Source organism: Rhinolophus ferrumequinum, chromosome 3, assembly GCF_004115265.2.
Source record: "Rhinolophus ferrumequinum isolate MPI-CBG mRhiFer1 chromosome 3, mRhiFer1_v1.p, whole genome shotgun sequence".
Taxonomy (NCBI): Eukaryota; Metazoa; Chordata; class Mammalia; order Chiroptera; family Rhinolophidae; genus Rhinolophus; species Rhinolophus ferrumequinum.
This window is the reverse complement of record NC_046286.1, coordinates 69,449,717-69,471,287: the sequence shown is the minus strand read 5'-3', so window position 1 is coordinate 69,471,287 and position 21,571 is coordinate 69,449,717. Positions and strand designations below refer to the sequence as shown.

Sequence of the window (21,571 nt, the reverse complement as noted above, 5' to 3'; positions counted from 1 at the left end):
AAGGAGTCGCTTACATTTTGCATTTTTTTCAAAACAGCAAACAAAATCTATGTAAACATCGGTATTTAGTTTACTTTATGAATTTTCAAACTGTTACTGCTAAATCACATACTAATTCATTGCTTTTTCATACCTATCGAGTTAATAGCTCAAATTGAGTCGTCTGACACAAAAAGGGCCCATTTCTTAAAGCTCATTCCCTTCACGATAAGATAGGCACAGAAGAGCCATTTGACTTATCCTCGGGCCCTGGTACAGACAACTGTTTACGAAATTAGTAACTTAGAAGGAGAGCAAATACACTACGACAGTGAGAACTCTTCATTCTAATGAACTGATAGCCAGTAACAGAAAGAAAACCAGTAGGACCATGGAATGCAGACATAAAAGCTCAGCAGTTTTTGGACCATTTAGTGTATTGCCCAAAATTCTAACATCCTTCAATTATTCCTGAGGGAACCGCTATCTTAGAGCAAAAGAACAATGATGATGGTAACTACTGATATTGCTCTTTAAAAAGCACTTGTGCAGTTAATCACATTTGATCATCGTGTGATTTGGGAGAATGAGTCCCTGTTCACACATTTAGAAACTGAAGTGCAGAGGGGTTTAAGTGAGGTCTTAAGATCATGCAGCCCCGACAGCTGAAGACAGGACCTAGGTCTCGCAGCCACACCTGTGTCTGCATGTGATGCTGATGGCGAGTCACCGAGGCAGCATCCCTGTACGTTGCGCAAAATCAAAAGAACAGATAAATATGGTTTTTCGATCGATGCAAAGAAAAAGGTTAAACTATAAATATATCAATGTTCTTTATCGGTGAGAGTTTGTATCTGGAAAAATTCACTAGCACGGAATGCCTCCTAACTCAAAAATGACAGGGAATCACAGTATACTCGCATAGATGAGGCTGTCATTTTGTTCCTCTTATCTTTCTAGTGAACAAAGGTTTCCAAACCTGCATTTTGTGTATTTCAAATGGTTTATGCTGTTTTCCCACACACATAATAGTAAACAGAACAGTCCATATTTTAACACTGTAATATCACTTATTAACAACCTGTATGTGGTGGATTCCACAAATTATGTTAGAAATCATAGGTGGGTGGGGCACATAATTCCTGTCTCTTTAACAGGCAGGGTTATGTTGTGGGGATTTTTTTTGTTGTTTTAAGATGTTATCCTTGTAGTGTGAAATGTGTGTTCAGAAACTATTTGGCATACTTATCTAATATTCAATGTTATTAACTGCATTTTTTATATTAACAATATACTGCATATTTTTCCAAATGTCATGTTGTTAACTTGCCCAATTTTTAAGCCTAAAGTGAGATAAAATGAGAGATCAACAACCCATCTGTAAGCATAGTACTGTGCTTTGGACTATTATGCTGTTATTTATTGTTCCTGGGTCAGTGCTTCAGGAGTTAAAATATCTAAGATATTACAATATGTGAAACACCTAAGGATACTTCTAAGTGTGGGCGCTATATAGCCTTTGGTTTTCCTCTCCTTTTCTGTGCATTTTTAACTTCCATACCGAATACATGTTAGAAGAGGGACATGTACCTTTCTGTCATCATACTATGTTCTTTTTCCTAGCCTCCCCCTCTGCGCCATTTATCTCTACAACAAACATACACTTTCCTCATAGGAAACCATTTTGTAAAGGACCCTGATCGTTTCTCAGGGTGTTTCCTCTATCAGCCAGTGTGGTGTTTAGTGCGGTTCTCGTTTATGTATCTTTGCCCCTCATCTCTCAGAAAAGTTCCATAACCAATGAGAAGTGCCCCATTTTCATTGTGGCAGAACTAGTGAGTATCAGGGCCTGAACTAGAACTCAGGCCTCCTGAGTCCCTGTTCAGTGTACCTGTGACGAGGCCACCTTTACTCTGGCTGATGCTCGGGAAATTCAGGGCTAGTTCCAGGACTGGGTAGCATTGTTTGCAACCCACAAGGATACTGGTAATGTCTACATTGAACAACAGCCTGAAATTTTTCCCAGTATTTCTCCCCATTTTTCACCTTGCCCTCTTCATAAAATTTTCCCCACTCGGGAGCCAGAGAATGAAATCCGAGCCCTCTCAGTGTCAGGATGCAATTTTATTCATTCATTTATCAACATTTATTCATTTTGACTAGGGGGATAGTATAAAAGCAAACTTTTAACTTTTTTTTTCTCCAGCTGTTAATTTTTTCATGAGAATGAAAAGCTAGCTAAATCTAAAATGCCTGTTCACTAGGGGCATTCTACATCTAAATTTTTAAATTATTGGAAGTTTTTTTCTTGCCCTTAAACTTTGTGCTTTCATACATTAGAAACTCAAATCTAAGATACAGTTATATTGATTCTTCTTGGTCATGATCCATGGTTTCTGGCAGGTTAGCACTGAATAAACAAGATCTTACTGCTTTAATTTTTCAGGAAAGTGAAGAACACTCTCTTCATCTAATTGCCTAAAGGCTAAAAACTGAATTGTCCTGAATCACAGGGAAGAAAAACAAAACTATTGACAAAAGTATTTATCTGAATTAAACTTATAAACTTAAAAAATGAAGTGCATAATGCAATTTGACAAATACAACAAATAATTATTTTAATTTTTAAAATCTTCAGTTTTTTGTTTTGATCAATTAGAGAGAAAATGGAAAGATTAGAATCAGGCAGTGGAAGAAAGATATCTGCACACATGTAGGGGACTCACAGGGGAGAGTCCCTCTGGATCAGAAGAATTACATCTCTCTGAGCTTGCATGAAGATGTCATTCACTTGGTTGTAGCTGTCATCAAACCATCCCAAATCAGAGCATTTAACTAGGAGAATAAGACCTCTCTGAACCTCAGTTTCCTCATCTGTATACCAAGATTATGAAACTAGATGACCTTTGATGTCCCTTCAGCTGAAAGTTTTTGCTGGACTAACTCTTGCTGGGTGTCTTTTTTTTTTTTGAATATTTAAACCTTTAGAGGTTCCACTCTAAATTGAAAAGCCCAAGTAGCTCAATAAGTATTTACTGGTTGAATGATTAAATTTGGTCCGTATTATGTGTGTTAATCACCTTAGCTAACAATATATGGGTTATTTCAGTTATTTTTCAGCCGGAAATATTTCTCATATAGATGGCATCTTATGCTGAAAGCTTTTGATAGTGAAAATGAGTAATAGGTAAACTCTGCTTTTACTAATGGGGAATTAGTGTTTGATCTTTTAACAGTGATGTTTTCAGCATGAGCATTTGAAAAAAAGCCTTTGCTATTGATTGTGCACTTCAAACTGAAGCGTGTATGAACTGAAACTGGTTTTTTCCAGAGCTGTCTGTTCTTATTCATTTCTTCTTTCCTACTCTCTGCTCTGGCGTGTAAATATTCTTGTGCAGTTCTTCAGGGAACTGCAAATTAGGAAGGCAAAAAAAGCCATACATCTTGTTTACAGCCTTGTCTAATCCAATCTGCGAGAGTAAAATAAAAAGATAAATGTTTTTATTTGCTAGATTCTAAAATCTGAAGTTTTTTAAACATTGATCAAAAACAGCAGTAAGACTGTGATGATGTTACTTAAGTGTAATGAAAAGATACAGTTTTGGTGACATTATTTTGAAATTCTTAACTTTGGACCATTTGTGTTGCATGCTTAAAAGATTATTTTAGAAGCTACTTCATCATATATTACCACTGTTCTTTCAGCACATTATATTAGTTTTGATTTTTACTGTGAATGAAATCAGAATCTCTATAATGCAGAATCTTTTTGAAGATTCCTGTTTGGTCATGAGATGTTTGCCCCTCACCAACGGATTGGTGCGAGTTGCACAAAAACCCGATTTAATTTTAATTGTCATTTTTGTTTTAAAAAATGTCTTTTATATCAGCATAGCTTACATTTTATTGTCATTTTTCATCTTGCCCTTTTGACTTTATAAAATCTTCCCCACCAAATGCAAGTACCAGCACACCCTGGAAACCAAGATTGACTAAGAATCCAGTAACAAATTAACATATCTTTATAAAACATAATAATTTTGCTTTTTTGGCAGTCTCATTTTAGCACTGGCTCTGAGGAGTTCTCAGTAGTACTTTTTCTAGTGATACATCAAAAATAGAAATTATCATCCCTGCTCTCCCATTTCGCTGGGGAAATTGAGAACCAGAAAAGTTCAGTGGCTAGTCCAGGCCTTCCGCTGAAGCCAATCCCAGCATCCGTGTGCTGGCCCAGGTCCAGTGCTCCCATCATGCCTGCCCATTGGAAGGAGCACTGAAGTACCATTTAGTGTACTTTCTGTGATCATTTGCTTTTCAGCACATTATCCAAGATGCGCTAGTTAAAACTTAAGTGCCCTGTGAAATGATTTGCGACATTTCTCCTTCATTCTTTTAACAATATTAATTCTATCAGCTAGTTTGGAATTTTATTATATACTCACTGTGTTAGGTAGAAAGATGTTCTCTTTGAGAATTTAGATTCCTTCTCCAAGTAACCTCTCTTCATATCTCAGGAGGGGATAACAAATCGAACATTAAGAATTGGAATTGAATCAAGCTCACGTATAATTTCATTTAAAGCATCAATAAGTTAATTAATGTTATCATCCAAAATTATTTTGTAATTGTGCCCAAAATTGAGACTCCTGAATACTTGACATAATTAATTGCAGACAATAGAAACCAGTGGAATAGGATGGAGCACTTTGCAAACACTAGAATGTCAGTGGTTTCTCATTACAGTGCCCCAAGTATGTTAATTACTCTTTGGTTGTTTCATCCATTTACTAAATGAACATTTATTGAGTACTAGTTGCTTTGCTGGAAACTAGGGACACACACACCACACACACACACACACACACACACCAGTGAACAAGACAAAGTCCATGCCCTCAGGAAGTTTACATCTGGTGGGGTTGTCAAACAATAAACAAGTAATCAAATAAGATAATTAGGATGTGATAAATAGTGGGATGAAAATAAAAAAGGTGATATGATAAACAATAAGTGAGAATGGCCAACTCTATGTGGGGTTGTTAAGAAAGATCTCTCTTAAAAAGGGACATTTAAAGGGATTCCTGAAGTTAAGAATGAACCAGTCATGCAAAGAGCTAGAGAAAAAGCATTGCAGCCAGAGGAACCTGCTAGCAGAGGCAAAAATCTCAAGATGGGAAGTGCTGCTGTTTCCGGTTAACTGAGAGTATAAATATCTTCCCACGTGCTACTCAAAGGAATACTGTAAGGAAATCAATAAATTTAAATACAAAATTACCTAACCTGGGGTGGATATGTAGAATAGGCAATGATAGAGAAATGGATGTCTATTTCTCTACTTTTAGAAAGAAAAGAAAATTCCTTGGAGATACAAAGAGTAACACAAGGAAACATTTAGAGATCTGTGTCTTGCTTTCTGTAATCAAATACAGCATTGTGTGATTCTAGTTGTCAGTGTACGAGTTCACAGAAGGAAAGAATCTTGCCTTGGATTTGAGATTTGACCTGGGCCTTGGAAAATGGGTGAATTTGGATTGGCCAATAGCAGGCAGAAAAGTGTGTTTCAGATGAGAGAACTGTGTCAATAAATATACTAAGGTGGCACCACAAAATAAGAAGATGGAGGTGTTAACTAACCTTATTGTGGTAATAATTTCACACTATACGTATGTATCAAAGTATCATGTTGTACACAAAGTTATATATGTCAATTACATCTCAATAAAGCAGGGAGGATGGGGAACACCTTTAGAAAGATACTAAAGTGAACTGAACTTCAATGAGTGCTTGAAACCATGAAGACTTCAGCTGGAGCCAGAGTGGTCTTTGAGAGAATACAAGATAATAGATAGATCTGGTTCATAGAGGTCTTTGAAAAGTCAATAGATCAGTTTTGACCTGATATTTTAGGCAACAGAGGGAATAATTATAGTTTCTTGAACAAGAACATTGTATGGTAAAAAGAGAAATTTGGTAATATAGATACAGATTAATGGAGACAGGAGGGAAAATCCTGAAGAATGGGAGAAAAAAGGACCTTCCTTTTGATCATGCCACTTTATTATCCCAATGATGAAAATGTGGACTATGCTTGTATCACAGAAAGAGAATGAGCTATGTATGAAACATTTCAGCAGAATCAATATTAATACTTAATGAGTAAAGATCAATAAATCCAGAAGTCAAAATGCCTGCTCTCCGGAGCCCAGGGACTCAGTGATGGAACTGGGGCAGTTTGTTTGGGATAGTAAAGGATTAATATCATCTTGGACATGTTAAGTGTCAGAAGACAACAAGACACACAAATTGTGATGTGAGCATGCAAGTAGAAGTACAGAACTAGAGCTAAAATGGAAAGTTCAATTTGGGAATGCAAATGGGTGATGAAAACTGAGGGCTTAGCTCTCGAGAATGAATGCTTATGATCAAGAGTATGTTTGTTGGGGGAGAGGGGAGAGAGAGAGAGAGAGAGAGAGAGAGAGAGAGAGAGAGAGAGAGAGAGAGAGAGAGAGAAAGAACCTGAGTAGAAGATACCAGAACAGCAGTTGGGTAAAAGTCAAGATAAGAAAGAACTTCAGGCGGTAAATAGGGAAAGTTCTTGGGGAAATACAATACCATTATTATTATCACTATAAAAAATACAACTAATCTTTTAGAGTGATTGCTAATGTATCCTAAAGTCTTTAAATATAATAATGCATTTATTTTTACCACAACCTTTAAAATAGTAAACGCTATTATTATCACCATTTTATAAATGAGGAATGTTAGGCACAGGGAGATTAAGTAATTTGCCCAAGATTACCCAACTTGAAGAAATGGAGCTGAAATTCAAATATAAGCTTTGAGTTTTCAAATCCTGAAACTTACATAAGTTTCTTGAAAAGTAGTTAATTAATTAACAGTTTAAAAAGTTGGGTGGAAACTAGAAAGTCAAGAGATGGCAGTAATTGGATAATATGAGGTGTCATCTAACAATAGGGTGAATGTTTAAATAAAAAAAAAATGACTACAGTAAAAGACACACTGCTATTAATCCCCCTCAAAAATACTCCCCCTCACTTGAAACACAGTTTTCCCTTCATTCTTGCCACTTTCTGAAGCAGTTCTGGAAGTCCTCTTTCGTGAGTGTCTAGTTGCACTGTGGTGGCTACTTCGATGTCCTGAATCATTTTGACTTTGGGGAAGAGCCAGAAGTTGCACGGTCCCAGATCCAGTGAATAAGGTGGATGAGGACACACCGTAATGTTTTTAATTGACAGAAATTGCCATACACCAAAAACGATGTGTGACACGGAACACATGTTGTCATGATGGAGGATGATTTATGGCACATTATGCAACACACCTTCTCTCAACCGTAGCTCACAGCCAACTGACTGCACCGAACACGTTGACACTTGGCACACACTGTTACTAAGGTTTGACGCACCGCTTCCCATATTGAAGATCCCTACCATTCCGTTCGATGGCACTCAGCGGCAGCATTCACCATATTTTTTTGACCACAACGGAAAGGCTACATGTCACACATCATTTCTGGTACAGCAATTTCTCTCAAATAAAAACATTACAGTGTGTCTTCGTCCACCTTATTCACTGGATTTGGGACCGTACAACTAATGGCTCTTTCCGAAAGTCAAAAGACCATAAAAAGCAAATATTTTGAATCGATTCAGGACATCGAGGCAGCCACGACAGTGCAACTAAAGACACTCATGAAAGAGGACTTGCAGAACTGCTTCAGCAAGTGACAAGAACGATAGGATAAGTGTGTTCAAAGCAAGAGGGAGTGTATTTTGAGTCTTTTACTGTAATAAATGTTTTTTTATTCAAACGTTCACCATGTTTTTTTTAATCACACCTCACACCTTACAGCAGAAGAGAACTTGGAATTCTCTATTGTAAGGTGGAGAGAGGGAAGGAAAACCATAAAGAATATACCTTTTGGTCTTTTTTATTTCCTCCTCTCCTTCCATACACTGTCAGGTGTTGAAACAAGAAATTGTCCGTTTTAAAGAGAGTCATAATAATTTGTGGGGGGAAATATGGTACCTCAAGTTTTTAGCATTCTATATACTACAAATGTCTGTGTCCTTATTTGCACTCTAGGAGTGTTAGTTTATGTAAATTCTGGTCAATCAAATTTTTACATTATAACTCACTACTTTCTTAACTTTTGTTACTAAATGAGAGAGAGATTCCCAAAGAGCAGGGTTTCAGAAATAGCACCAGCATTGGTACCACTAGGTTATCATCAGGGTGGGAGCCCTAGTGCCCAGATTTCTCTGTGGGGAGGCTCAGCTCTTAGAGCAGGAGTTTGGGCAAGACCCCTTCCCTCTAGAGAAGCCACGCATGACTGTTTTTAATAAATCCTTTCCCATTGGCTGGGAGAGGAGTTTGCTTCCATTCTCCATGCTTTTCACGGCTCCCCCAACCATTTCTTACATCTCCCTTGTTTGAGGAAAAGGCAGAGGGTAAAAGTTCAGTTCCCAGCCCACCATGCTCATGCATCCAGTATGGCAAGCGACGCAACACCTGCTTGCTGCGAGAGCTATAGCAGGGAAGGCTGCAGCAGTCTTTCCTTCCATGAGTAAGTTAACTCAGTGTTTTCCTTTGGACTAAAAACTATGAAGGGGTGTCATCTAATTAATCTCCCTAAAGCATGGCTTTCCTCAAGTGAATTTGCAGCTCAAAAACTTTCAGTATTTTTCCATTTTAACAAAATGAAATTCTTAGCCTTACATGTACGACACCCCACTCTTCCGGCCCATGCTCTGTATGCCTGACCTTATGCCCCTGTTTTGGTCAGACAAGCAGACCTGTTCCGTTTCTTCTGCAGGGCCCCACTTGTCTCCACCTGCGTTCAGACTGATGCCTTCAGGGAAGCCCCCTTTAGTACCCACTCCTTACTCCAATCTCTAGCATTATTAGTCCCCAGTACGTGCTACATACAGCCCTCATCTAAGTGCCGTCTGCACCATACAGCCTTACTGAATTCACCTGAACTCCTAGATGACTTTATCTCCAGCTCTCATTTTATCTGTGTTCTAGATATTTATGTGCATATGTCCTTTACTAATTTGTGGATGGAATTGGGACCTAATTTAATTTTGTATCTTTCATATTACCTATATTTAACATCAGAGGAAGGTAAAACTATAAAGGGCTAAGAAGACGTATCAATTTCATGTAATAATGTCTTTTTAAAACATCTCCTTTCTCCGTACCCTAGTAAATAAGTGAAGAGAGAATAGGACCATATCTCCTGATTTTTCACTCCAAGTGGTTCTCCCCCTGGCTTGCACATTGGAATCACCCAACATCACCTGTGATGCTTTAAAATATTCTGATCTGAAAACTCCAAGCCATAGAAATTAGAATCTCAGCAGTGTGACCCAAACATCAGTATCATTTAAACCTCCCCCATGTGATTGTAATGTGCAACCAAGATTGGAAATTAATACCCCACAGCACAATGGTCCCTGGACCATTCTTCCTTTCCTAGGTAATTCTATTAATTTGAGAATGCTATGAATTTGAGAAACTTTTATTTTTCTTTATATATAGAAAATTTTAAAGTAGATAGGTACTAAATGTGAGATAGTAGTATAGTATATTTTATTTTGCTTACAACTATAGCTTACTTACCTGTTTAACTTTTCAGATATTTCGAAAGAAAGCAGTGGAACTTGGGGTAAAATTGCTACCAGCATTTCATACTCCCTCTGGAATACCTTGGGCATTGCTGAATATAAAAAGGTAAAACTCTTCATTTTTGACCACATATTTTAAGTTAAAATACTGGACATTGTGATCTAATAATAGACACTGGCTGGATAATTACTTGTGTGTGTGTCAGTGACTGACACCATTGGGAGTCTTGACATCTGTCCTCATGTTGCAAGTTACAGTTTTTCAGTGTCCCGTAGCCTTAGCTGGGTCCCTGTCATAGGATAGCATGACCCCAACAGAGTCATCCAACCCAGACATAATTTGAGGTTTTCATTACTTCATGGTGTTATTGCATCAGTGAAACTGTCTCTTCAGATTCCAAGCACATCCCATTATCTTTAAAATTGTCATCGAAGCATTTCCAAGATAGAACACTTGCACTAACCATATGTCCCACGCAACAAGCTGGTGTACCTGACTGGGAGCACCTGAGGCCACCCCGCCCACAGTTACCAGGAGGTAAGGGAAGTGTGCCACTGACCCAGATGAAACCAACCTTCTCATCCTTTGTGGGTGGAGCACCCTGGTGTGACAAGTCCATGGGAATGTGGCCCCAAGAAAAACCTGGGCTGAACAAGCTTTCTGGCATTCTCCTAGGGAATAGCTTGAATTTTCATGATAGCTTGAGTATTTTGTTAATAAACCATTGTCTCTTAAGATTCCTTCTTAGCTCCTTCTTCCCCAGAAGTCATTAATTGTATATGTGCCTCTGTGTGAGGATGATGATGATAGCTATTTATCTTCATAAAATATGAAGCCTTATTCTAGACACTTCACACATATTGTAAGGATGGTGCAAATGTAATTGCAGTTTACAAGGTTAAAAATAATTGCAAAAACCACAATTCCTTTTGCACCAACCTAATACCATACTTAATCCTCACAACTCAGAAAGATCAATATTGTTGTCCTCTCCATTTTACTGATAAGGAACTCAAGCCACAGATAGATTAAGTCATTTGCCTAACATCATACTGTATGTAAATGGTAGAGCTGGAATATGTACTTAAATGTTTACCCACACATTGGTGCATAGGCATAAATGAAACAGCTTTCTTGTTTTAGAAATGCCAAGAGAGTGTATAGGGTGTTTGGGTGTGATTAATAAACATTTCTTCTTCATTATTTGTGTTTGGGGCAGGAGCAGGGGTGCTGAGGCCACCCACACTGGTCCACGTTAATTCAGATGGTTCTCTGTTGTGTAATGTGATATTTCAGGATTCTGTTTTCCCCTCTAAGGATCCTAAGGTTTTCCCTGTGAGCTTTGAAGATCATAGCATGTGCTGCAAGATATTAAGGCAGGAGTGGGTATGAGCTCGGATTGGAGGCAGCATGGCATTTGTTGAGTTTTTTTATTTATTTTACGTATGTGGTAATATAGACTACCTATATTATCTTCCATATCTTTAGACTTTGTTTTTATAGATAGTATTCTGACCTAGAAACTACTCTGTTACCTGAAATAAGATCTGGTTACAAAAACACTACACATTTAACATATTTTTTTCCTTACATACCCTCTGAGAAAAATAATATGAGCGGAATAGTACACTGAGCTAATTGGTTCTAGGTATTTTACAGCCAATGCAGGATTGTTTTTAGAGCAATCAATTCAACTCTCCAGGCTTATTTGTAAACTGGAAGTTAGGCTACCTTCATAGTTCCTTTGTGAACATTTTCAGGTTCATAGGCCACATTGAACTTCTGCTGCAATAAGTCCCTTTCCTCATAAAATGCATATTCCTGGGCACACATATTTTCACACAATTTCCAAAAGCTGACAAAACCATAGGAGCCCACCTAGGACTTACTGGAGTGAGTGATCACTCCAACCTTCTACCATAAGATTCCATGGAACTAGTTCTTACTGCTTTCTGGAAGGTAATGAAATTAAAGACCTACTAAAACTAATAGAGAGAGGTATGGGCCTACATCTTTGCAAAAATTCAGTCAATAATTGTCACATGCTGATATCATTTAATTAGTTCTAGCCCCTTTTGAAATAAGCATAAGAAATTGGATTATTTTAAAGCATACTTAACTTTACTTAGTGTTTATTTCTAACAAGTAAGAGGATTTTTCCTTAGTTACATCTGTTCTTAGTGTACAGTGGAGATATTTAAATCTGTTCTTAGTGTACAGTGGAGATATTTTTCAGTATAATGTAATAAAGAAATACTTCTAAAAACTATTAAATACTGAATCCTCTATTATCTTTCATATCTCTGCCTCTTGAAAATTCATTAACTGGGGCATTCAAGTGTTTCATGAGACCTTATTTTGCATTTACAGTATTTTACATAGCAGCTTTTATTTAATTTCAAAGATTATAGGAAAATTGCATATGGTGAAAAATGATGTGCCATTTCATTTATGTATTCTCTAATGTTTTCAGATTAAACTAGAGGAAATTAGGTGACTATTTGACAGCCGATTGGAAAACTTTTAATTTCTTCCTGGCATTCTGTGTGAATTTTTTTATTATATATTTTATCCACTCTCAATCCCATTTACTAAATAGCAGTGACTTACCCAAATTTACACAATAAGCCTTGGCAAAATTAATAGTAACATCAATCCACTGAAATCCCTCCTATCCCTTTGCCCAGTCACGTGTACTCATTGAATCCACTCTCCTTCCAGCTGTGAAGCTGATTTGTCATCTGTGAGAATTTCCTCTAGGAGAAGAAAACAATGTTTCATATTTATCTGCAATAATTACATTTCAGGATCTGCTGTTGATGTCAACCTGTACATATAGGCTCTTTTATCTGAATGTGTGTATTTTCACAGTATGGGCCAGGGGATAAGAGACAGCTGCCATGGAGCTTCTTTTCTAGTTTTTTGAAGACTGTCACCAGTAGAAGTTTCAAAGGACTGGGGGAAATATATGTCTGTCACAATCATATTTTCTTAATTACGTTCTCAGAATAAGGGAGTGTCTGTAGAAGGATGCTCAAGAGAAAGAAAGCGCTTGAGGATGCTTTTTAGAAAAGCTGTGTGTTCACTGTTAACTGGGTTTGAAACTCTTGGTAATACTTATGATGCGAGAGACACAGAATATGCTATCTGTAAAATAATTCTGCTCATCCCTCTCAATTTTGAAAATAGTTATGGATGTTGCTTTTTGCCAACACCTATATGTTAACAAAAATGTGAGCTTATTGGTATCATCTGTTCATATTCCTCTAGTATTCAGGTTGTTGCTTAAAGACAATTGATTTCTTTACCTTTTCTTTGGGGGAAAAAAAAAAAAGAAGGCGTTTATTTGAGTCCCTGCTGTGATGAAGGTTCTACACCTTCCTGTGAAGATTGTCTGTTTCTCTTCACTTTCTTTAAAAAGCAAACAGGCATGGGCTTTCCCTCAGGGTATTCACAACATGGTTGGTAAAGCAGAATATATATTTTGTATGTTATACACTCACTGATGTAACTGACAAATGTAAGATAGCTTGTGCCAAAGAGAGATAAGAACTAACTATATTGAATTTAGAGCAAGCAGTATTTTGAATTGGAGAGGTTTATGCATTTGGAGCCAAAATACCAATAAGCCAAATTGGATTTCAGTATTTGTGCAAACTGAGAATAGCAGAGAACCTACATAATTTACTCATATTCTATATTAGGAACTGTGCCCCAAAAATCTGTTCAGAAAAAAGTATTTTATAATTATCTCTTCTGCCACATCTGTAATAAATTCTTAATTCAAGAGTTGCTATATTAAGTTGTAAATTAATCCAAATCGTGATTTAATGGCAAGTAGTAATTTGAACAAACAGTTAGGTGTAATACATAGTACCTGATTAGGCTAATATGCTTGCTTCACCGACACCATAGTAGAATGAAAATGCATACCTTAAATAACCTCTGCTAAAAGAAATCCATTGCCTTTTTAACAGATTAGATTTTGGTAGAACTCAATTTCTCTAATGTGAAAATGTCAAAATTTGATGTCTGTTCTTGTTAGTACTATTAGCAAGAGGACTTATGCATTTTTTTCCTCCCACCTAAAGAAGAAAAATCACCTCTGTGACTGTAAAATCAAGTATTTCACCATTTCACTATATTTATAGGTATAACTTATTCGATTTTTGGGTTTTCTAAAGTATGTCCTTAATTTAAGTAATATAGTTACTGTTACCATTATTCATTTGTATCACAGGGCATACAGTGTGAGCGTTCCTGATAGTTATTCTGTCTTTCTTGATACATGAGTTAGTTCTAGCTATATATTATCACTCTTTTCTCATTGTGGATTTTTCTGAACTGCCACTTTCCTGGTGGTTGTATTAGGTTAGTGGAACTATCTACAACGTGCACACATCAAGGAATGTTCTGGGAAATGACTGATCTGCATTCCACCTCTCATTAGCCAGCAAAGTAATAAATGAGGTACAACTCTGTCACCTGTTTTTATTTCCTGCTATGTAAAGTTTCATGCACTAATTATCCAATGCAAATGCCTGCTATATCATTAGTTACATTGCAGTTTATATTATTATAATTAAATTGCAAATTGCTTTACTTTAACTGAAGTGGGGTCTTCATTAAGAATAGTACATAACTGAATGTCTTCTGATGGTGAAAGATTATCTTGTGTGAAGCATGTAGTCTGTGTATTGCAACAAGAGGCAGTAGCCCCTTTGTTGGGTTTCTTAATACTTTGGTGGTGCAAAATGCTTAATATTAAATTATAGTCGGTTAGTTTTAATAGACACAAACTGTGAAAAACAATATAATTCGGTTAAATATTTTAAACATATTTTCCGTATATTCCCTTGTGTAACAGCTATATATGGTATCAGAGGGGTATTAGATTGCGGGAGGGGGTTATCACTTTGTGAGGGGTGTAAATGTCTATTACATTGTCTATTACATTCAACTTGACAGTTGAAATATGAATTTCTGGATCATTAAATTTTTTTATAAAGTGTCTGGTTTCAGATTTGAAAGAAGTGTATTATGTTTTAAAATTAAGGAGAATACAGTTCCATACCTTAACCTCATAAGAGTAATGTGAAAAACACCAAGAAACAAATTTTCTGAACATGAGCAGATCAAAGTTATCTAATTATTTGCTAATGTTCTAAGAGGCAACACAGCCCTTAGTTACCCTAAAAAAAAAGTTCTGTAGCAGTGATATAGCCTGGGCATAAAATCAGAGCTGTATTTCACAGTTTTATCTTTTATTACATGTGATATGGATCTGTTACGAATTTAAAGATAAGTTCTAGAAAAGTAAAAAAGAAGTTATAATCTTACCAAGTATTTTAACTTAACCTGCTTTATTTATTTATTTATTTTTTGATTGGATGTTTTATTATATTGGGTATCCCTCTTTTATCTATTTTAATTCATTTAGCCTTTTATGCTTTTCTGGAAACAGTAATACTGACATACACAAAGTTCTAATATTAAACACTAGAGTATCATTACCATAATTAAAACTGCTGTTTCTTAACATTGTCAATATAGCTCTTGGCCTTGGATGATTTACATAAGTGAGTTTGTCGTCTCATAAGTAAAGCTAAAATAACAGCTATAATAGTATCTATCCTGATAATTTCATTAAGGCTTTTGTGAAAATCTAGTGAGTTAATATGTAAAAGAAGATTAATCATTGCAAAGTGCTATGAAGTAAATGTAAATTGGAATTATTATTAATTTATGGTCTTGTTCTCAATTTTCATTATAAAATATGATATGTGATAAAAGAGTATAAGCTAAAACTAACTTGGTTCTGATGCCTTTTTATGGTAATCTTCAGGGGTTTTTTTTGTTTTTGAAGTGATTTTTTTTTTTTATTAGTTACAGTGTACAAAACAATGTAATAGACATTTACACCCCTCCCAAAGTGATAACCCCCTCCCCCAATCTACTACCCCTCTGATACCGTATGTAGCTGTTACAATTCCATTGACTCTAGTCCCTGTGCTGTACTCCACATCCCGTCACTATGTATATATATTAAATTATAGTTGACATTCAGTATTATTCAGCTTCCGGTGTACACTGCAGTGGTCAGGCATCTACACCACCCCTGAAGTGGTCTCCCTAATAACACTAGCGTCCATCTAATACCCTACAAAATCTTTATGACATTATTGGTAATCTTCAATTTTTAAGCCACTCAATGCTTCTAATCCATTCTCAAGCTCAAGTTCCATTTTGTTAGGTCAGGAAGGGAGATGGTATTGGTAGAAATAGCTGGAAATATGGAGAGAATGTTTCCATGTAGTCTATGTAGGATGGTTATGGCTCCATGCTCAAACATGTATTCTTTTTCAAATTATTTTAGTTAATCTATAGAGTCAAAACAATTTCCTTTCTAAAAATACACAAGATATAAGAAGAGTGTGAGACAATAAAATGTAATGTTCATTTCCTAAGTCCCGCACACTAGCTAGTACTTCATTAATATGCTCCAACCTAGTCTATGGAAAGGTACGTGTATCCTTGCTATAAAAATCCACATTCTATTTCCTAGTTCTTAGGCGGTCCAGTTTCTATTAAGGGTCTGACTGCTATGGTTACTTACTTTCTATCCATGATGCATAACCTCTCCAGTGTTTTAGAGTAACTGGGGCATCTGTTTAAATATATCATTGCTGCCTCCCTACCCTCAACCTGTTTCACTTGGTTTGGAGTCAGGTCCTGGCACTATTTTAAGCCTCCTCAGAGCATTCTAATATTCAGCGGGGGTAGAGAATCACTGCTTTATGTCTAGTATTTGTATCCTGAGGATAGCTTCATTTCTCTTCTCAGTTACCTTTGAAAACTTTTCCCTGCCCACTGATCATCAACTTATTGAAATATAGAATATTAGAAAATTTGTTTGAAAATACCCAGCTTTACCAGAACAATGGTTCTCAAATTTTAGGGTATGTGAGAATTGCTTGGAGGGATTATGAAAACACATATTGCTGCACCCAACTCACAGTTTGGGATTTATAGGGATTTTGGTGAGGCTTGAGAATTTGCACTTCAAACCGAATCCCAGCTGATGGAAAGGCTGGTGCTGGTAGTCCAAGGACTACACTTTAAAAACTTCTGTAATACAAGAAATGACTGAGCCATCAGAGCTGTTTGGATTCTTAAATCTCACTGCTGCTCAGTGAGGCAGCCAACTGCAAACATCCACAGAAAGTGAGAGGATGTTGTTTCTATGATTAATTTACTTTTCTTACCCAACATTTTCACTTAACTCTAAGCAGTATGTTGCTTCTTCTGGAAAGCAGCTAATTCTAGACACTATTTACCCAGAAAGAGTTTGCAATGTCCTTTTTCCCCTTGCATTATTATTATTATTTTATCCAATAAGACTAGAAAGCAACCTTTGAGACATTTTAGCATAAAGGGAAGGAAAAGAAAAAAAGGCAAGGTACTTGCTTGCATCCCTTAAAAAATGACTTGTGGTATGTGGGGAGTCTGTTAAGGACTCTTCCTCACTCTTCAGTTTTTGGTAGATAGAGAGCCTTGGTACAAATCTTGTGGGACTGGATTGTTAACTACGATCACTATTTTCCCCGTAGCATCCCCATGGTTTAAGCAGTTAACTCACCAGGAAAATTTTAAGGACAGTTATAGTTATTTGAACGCAACAAACCCAAAGTGGTTTTCACCTCAAGTTTTTCAAATGCACAGAACTAGCGTTTTATAGATTCAGCTTTGTTCACACTATTCATACACTTGGTGGCCAATCAGCCTTGGCAATTTGAAATGTTTTCTATATACAGAACTTTGATTAGGAACAAGTCAGAACACATAATTCATACAATGCCTTTACAGGTCGGCTATGGAATAACTTTTTCAAGGAACTTGCTATCCCAGGTTTTTAATGAAACGACAATCAGTTTTCCTGTGATTAATCTCAAGACCAGGCTCATGTTGTTAGGGTGGGGCAAACCTTCTACATAACTAATTAATAAAGTTTAACTTAAATGTTTATGAAATCGTTTGAATGCGTGCTTGAAAATCAGCCTGTTATCAAGGTACTTTCTCAGTCCTTATGATATTTATTGTAAATACTCAACTGACTACATTGAATCTTTGAGTGGGAATTGGAAGGTCAATAGAAAATATTTATACTACAGCCAATAATTTCTAAAGGCCTCACAATCTCAGTGGCTACATTAACCACTCCATCTTTCTTGCTTATGCAGTAATAGCTGTAGTTGATCTGTTTTCAAAAATGGGATGAACAATAATTGAGTGCAGTCTCTTTTATGAACTGAAAAAAGAAACGTGATGGAGCCACAGTAAGAATTAATTGTAATTTATTAATCTGGAAGTTAATGTGCAGCTGGCCATGAGTACAGGCAGTACAATTTGGTGATTTAGCAATCGTGACAAATTATCTTCCTCTGTAAGGTGGAGAGTTGCTAGCTTTTCTTTGATTTTTAATAACACCCAGTTTCAGGAAGACTTTATATGAATGCTCATGTTGCCCTTTTATCCTGGAAATGTCCATTAGAGTTTAGCATTATTAATTAAATCTCACTTTCCCCCTTTGTCATGTCATGCTATAGTTTTTATGGAACATTTATACAAAACAGTGATTACTGGTAATTGACCTGCATATGTTGAATAATCTTAAGATGCTACTGAGAGTTTAATGTACCTTGTAAATGGAGAGGCTTCCAATTAAGTTGAGTTCTTAAGATAATCACTTTCAAAACTAATCAAGTAATAGGACATTAGTAAAGCTCTTATTGACTTAATTGTGACAAATTAATAAACAGACCCAGTGCAATTACTATAATGGCTTTATCAGTGAACAGTTTTCCAAAATTTAAGCATAAATCTATTCTACCCCCTAGAAGAACAATAAAAGTTACATAAGTCATTTTAAGATGGATATCATTTCTAATAGTTATATGTGAGCACATTGTGCAAATAGCTTAGATTTTTGTGTGTGTTTTTTGTAATGTGATGACACTTATTTCAAAGGTCAGTGAGTCTCCTTGCTAAGCCCTTACAGCATATGATTTTATGAGATCTTTTGTATGTCTTAATCAAAACTATTACACATTCTTGTGTTCTCTCATCTCTGCTTTTCTATGCCTATACACCTTGGGTTAATGCCCTCTCTCTTCCAAGAGCTCTGGGATGTCCTGTCCCACTCTCTCTGTCCCAAAGAGCTATCAGCAGAGTGCCGTTTTATACCTGTTTGGCACTCTGCAAATGGACTCTGGAAAACAAAGCAATTATGAATTACAGATTTGCCATAATTTTTCAGTACCTGATAGTGCTAATTCCTATAACTTTGCTGACTATGTTTAAGAAAATGGCAGCAGAAAAAACAGGAATGTAAGTTCTGCTTCAGTACTTTAAGAATAGTATGACAAGTATATATTATTTCTCAAAATATATCTATGTGTTTAAGATCCTTTGTTTTCCTGAGCATAACTCTATTTAAAAATAATGTGATCCCATATCTTCTTTCTCTGAGCCTTGGTTTCTCATTTTTTTAAGTGGTAATAGTAAATAGTATCAATTTTACAGGGATGATGCTCAAGACCTAGAAATTCAAGATATCAGGGGTCTTTTATACCCAAAATAGTAGACCACTGTGGCATTTCAGGATCCTGAAATAATGGTAGACATCCATACAACCTATGTTTAAGTTAGACCTTAGCAAGAGAGAATGGACTTTCAATTAAAGTGTGTGTATGTGTGTGTGTGTGTGTGTGTGTGTGTGTCATACACACATCTGTAATTCTAGCAAGCCTCTCATGTGTTCAGTTTAGAACACATAGTCTTCCTCAAACAAGGAAAGCTTTATAGAGTTCTCATAGTAATTGTCATCATCTGGGACAACAAAGGGAAGTACACAATGACACTGCCCAGCTGAAGAAGGGTATTTTTAAATTACTGGAATACCCTAAAATAAGGACTGCAATAAGGACTGAAATTATGGTAATTTCATTAATTATGAGGTATTTAAAGTTGTGGTTCTTGAATTTAGCAGGGAAAATTAATGTTAACAGTATATAAATGCAGCACTTCTGGCCATTTACGTGTATGCAATTACTGTAGCTAGTTGCATGATGGAATTTGCATTCCACAATTTGCTCTCTTATCTAAAACGTATTTGTGAGCTCTCACCCTAGAACATGTATTCTTATTTGCAAATTATACAAACATGTACCACTGCTTTAATATGTCATGTCCATTTTAAAACACTTAAAAAATAAAATTTTCAAAGAACAAGACATAGATGAAGAAATAAAATATTTTATTAAGAGTAGATGAGTGATATGTTTAGTGAGAGCAGTATGACTCATTTTTTTTCTCTCAGTTTAATGCTTATGATACAATAAATGATTTCAAGGTCTTGTTCTGTGTTGTTTTTATTTCAAAACTTAGTTTTAACTCTGTCCAGGTGGAAAAGATAGAAAGTTGTGTTGATGAGAGAAGTGTGGTACTGGCTGACCTTCCTAAAACGTGGTGTTTGTTTTAAATCCCATCCTATAATTATGGAAAGGCAATTGATGTAATTCTCTAGAAAATTTAAATCTCTCCTGGTATCATTTGTTCTTGCACATTTATAGAAAGACAGTAAACCTCTGGAACTTGTCCTTTGAAAGATTTTAAAGCAGGATATAAAAATTCCATTCTGAAGTTTGAACAAATATGAGTTTTAAAGGTGAACCACTTTTACAAATATTTTCATGAGCGTCCAATTTCAAAATACCTTTACTTAGTTTCTTTCAAATTCAGATTTATTTTCATTCATGTTAAGTTGTCACCTTTATCTCCAAGCGGTATATTAAGTGTATTATTTTCTTCCTGTTTCTTTTCTGGTAAGTAGCACACTAACTGACAACCACTTGTCCCAGAAAATGTCAGCAAATAGGGACACAATTTTTTTTGTGAAACGTCAGCTCTTGATTAAATACTTTGCCTCAAGACAATTGGAAAATCTCTTTTGGGGCAAAATATTTTCATGATCACTCTCCATCTCTTTACAAAGTGTGGTAATATTGTTATATTCTACTGTGTAAAAGTCTTGGATTTTAAAAGTAACCACATCGGCAACATTCTATAGCTCATAAACTGCATTACAGTCAGCTGTCTGTATTTTTGGTCTCCGCATCCATGGATTCAACCAACCACAGAGCGAAAATATTCAAAAAATAAAACATTCTATTTGTTGCTGATGTGTATGGTGTAGTTAGGCCCACGATGGTTGCATCTGTACTGAACATGTACAGACTTTTTCTCTTGTCATTGTTCCCTAAACAATGCAGTATAATAACTATTTACATAGCATTTACATTGTATTAGGTATATAAGTGATCTAGAGATGATTTAAAGTATACAGGAGGATGTGCATAAGTTATATGCAAGTACTACTCCACTTTATATAAAAGACTTGAACATTCCTTGATTTTTGTATCTGTGGGAGGTCCGAGAACCAATCTCCCATGGATACCACGAGAGGACTAAACACCAAAAGTTGCTGAAAGCTGTAGAACCACTGCCGACCTCGCCTCACTGTGTTGTAGTCCCTACAAGAACCCTGGGTATCCTTTATATGAAACGTTTCACATAAGCACCAAGGGATGGGAGCCAAGTATATCTGAATGTTCAATTTCATAAAGCTTTTTTTCTTATTTTTAGATAAAAAATTTAGAAATAGCTGCTTTCATAGTTTCTTCCTGCACTCTAATTAAGAGTCTTGCATTCTGCTTCAAAGGTTGCTGCCATAAACAATGCATCGCTAAATGTCACTTACCTTTACCAAGTCTAGACAAATGTCTTATCATTTGGGAATTTATAATGGGCATATTGTCTCACTATATTATGTGGACTTTGATCCTTTTTAGATTACTCCTAAGAATACTTTTTAAATTGG

At 36.1% G+C, this 21,571-nt stretch overlaps 1 protein-coding gene across 1 annotated transcript in view; it reads left to right on the top strand.

Annotated features, from left to right (window-relative positions):
• Positions 1-21,571, top strand: part of MAN1A1 (mannosidase alpha class 1A member 1) — a 156,355-nt gene that overhangs the window by 80,085 nt on the left and 54,699 nt on the right. Inside the window, exon 5 of the mRNA XM_033100521.1 lies at positions 9,644-9,738. Coding sequence (XP_032956412.1) covers positions 9,644-9,738 — 95 coding nt within the window. The remainder of the gene's footprint in view (positions 1-9,643; positions 9,739-21,571) is intronic.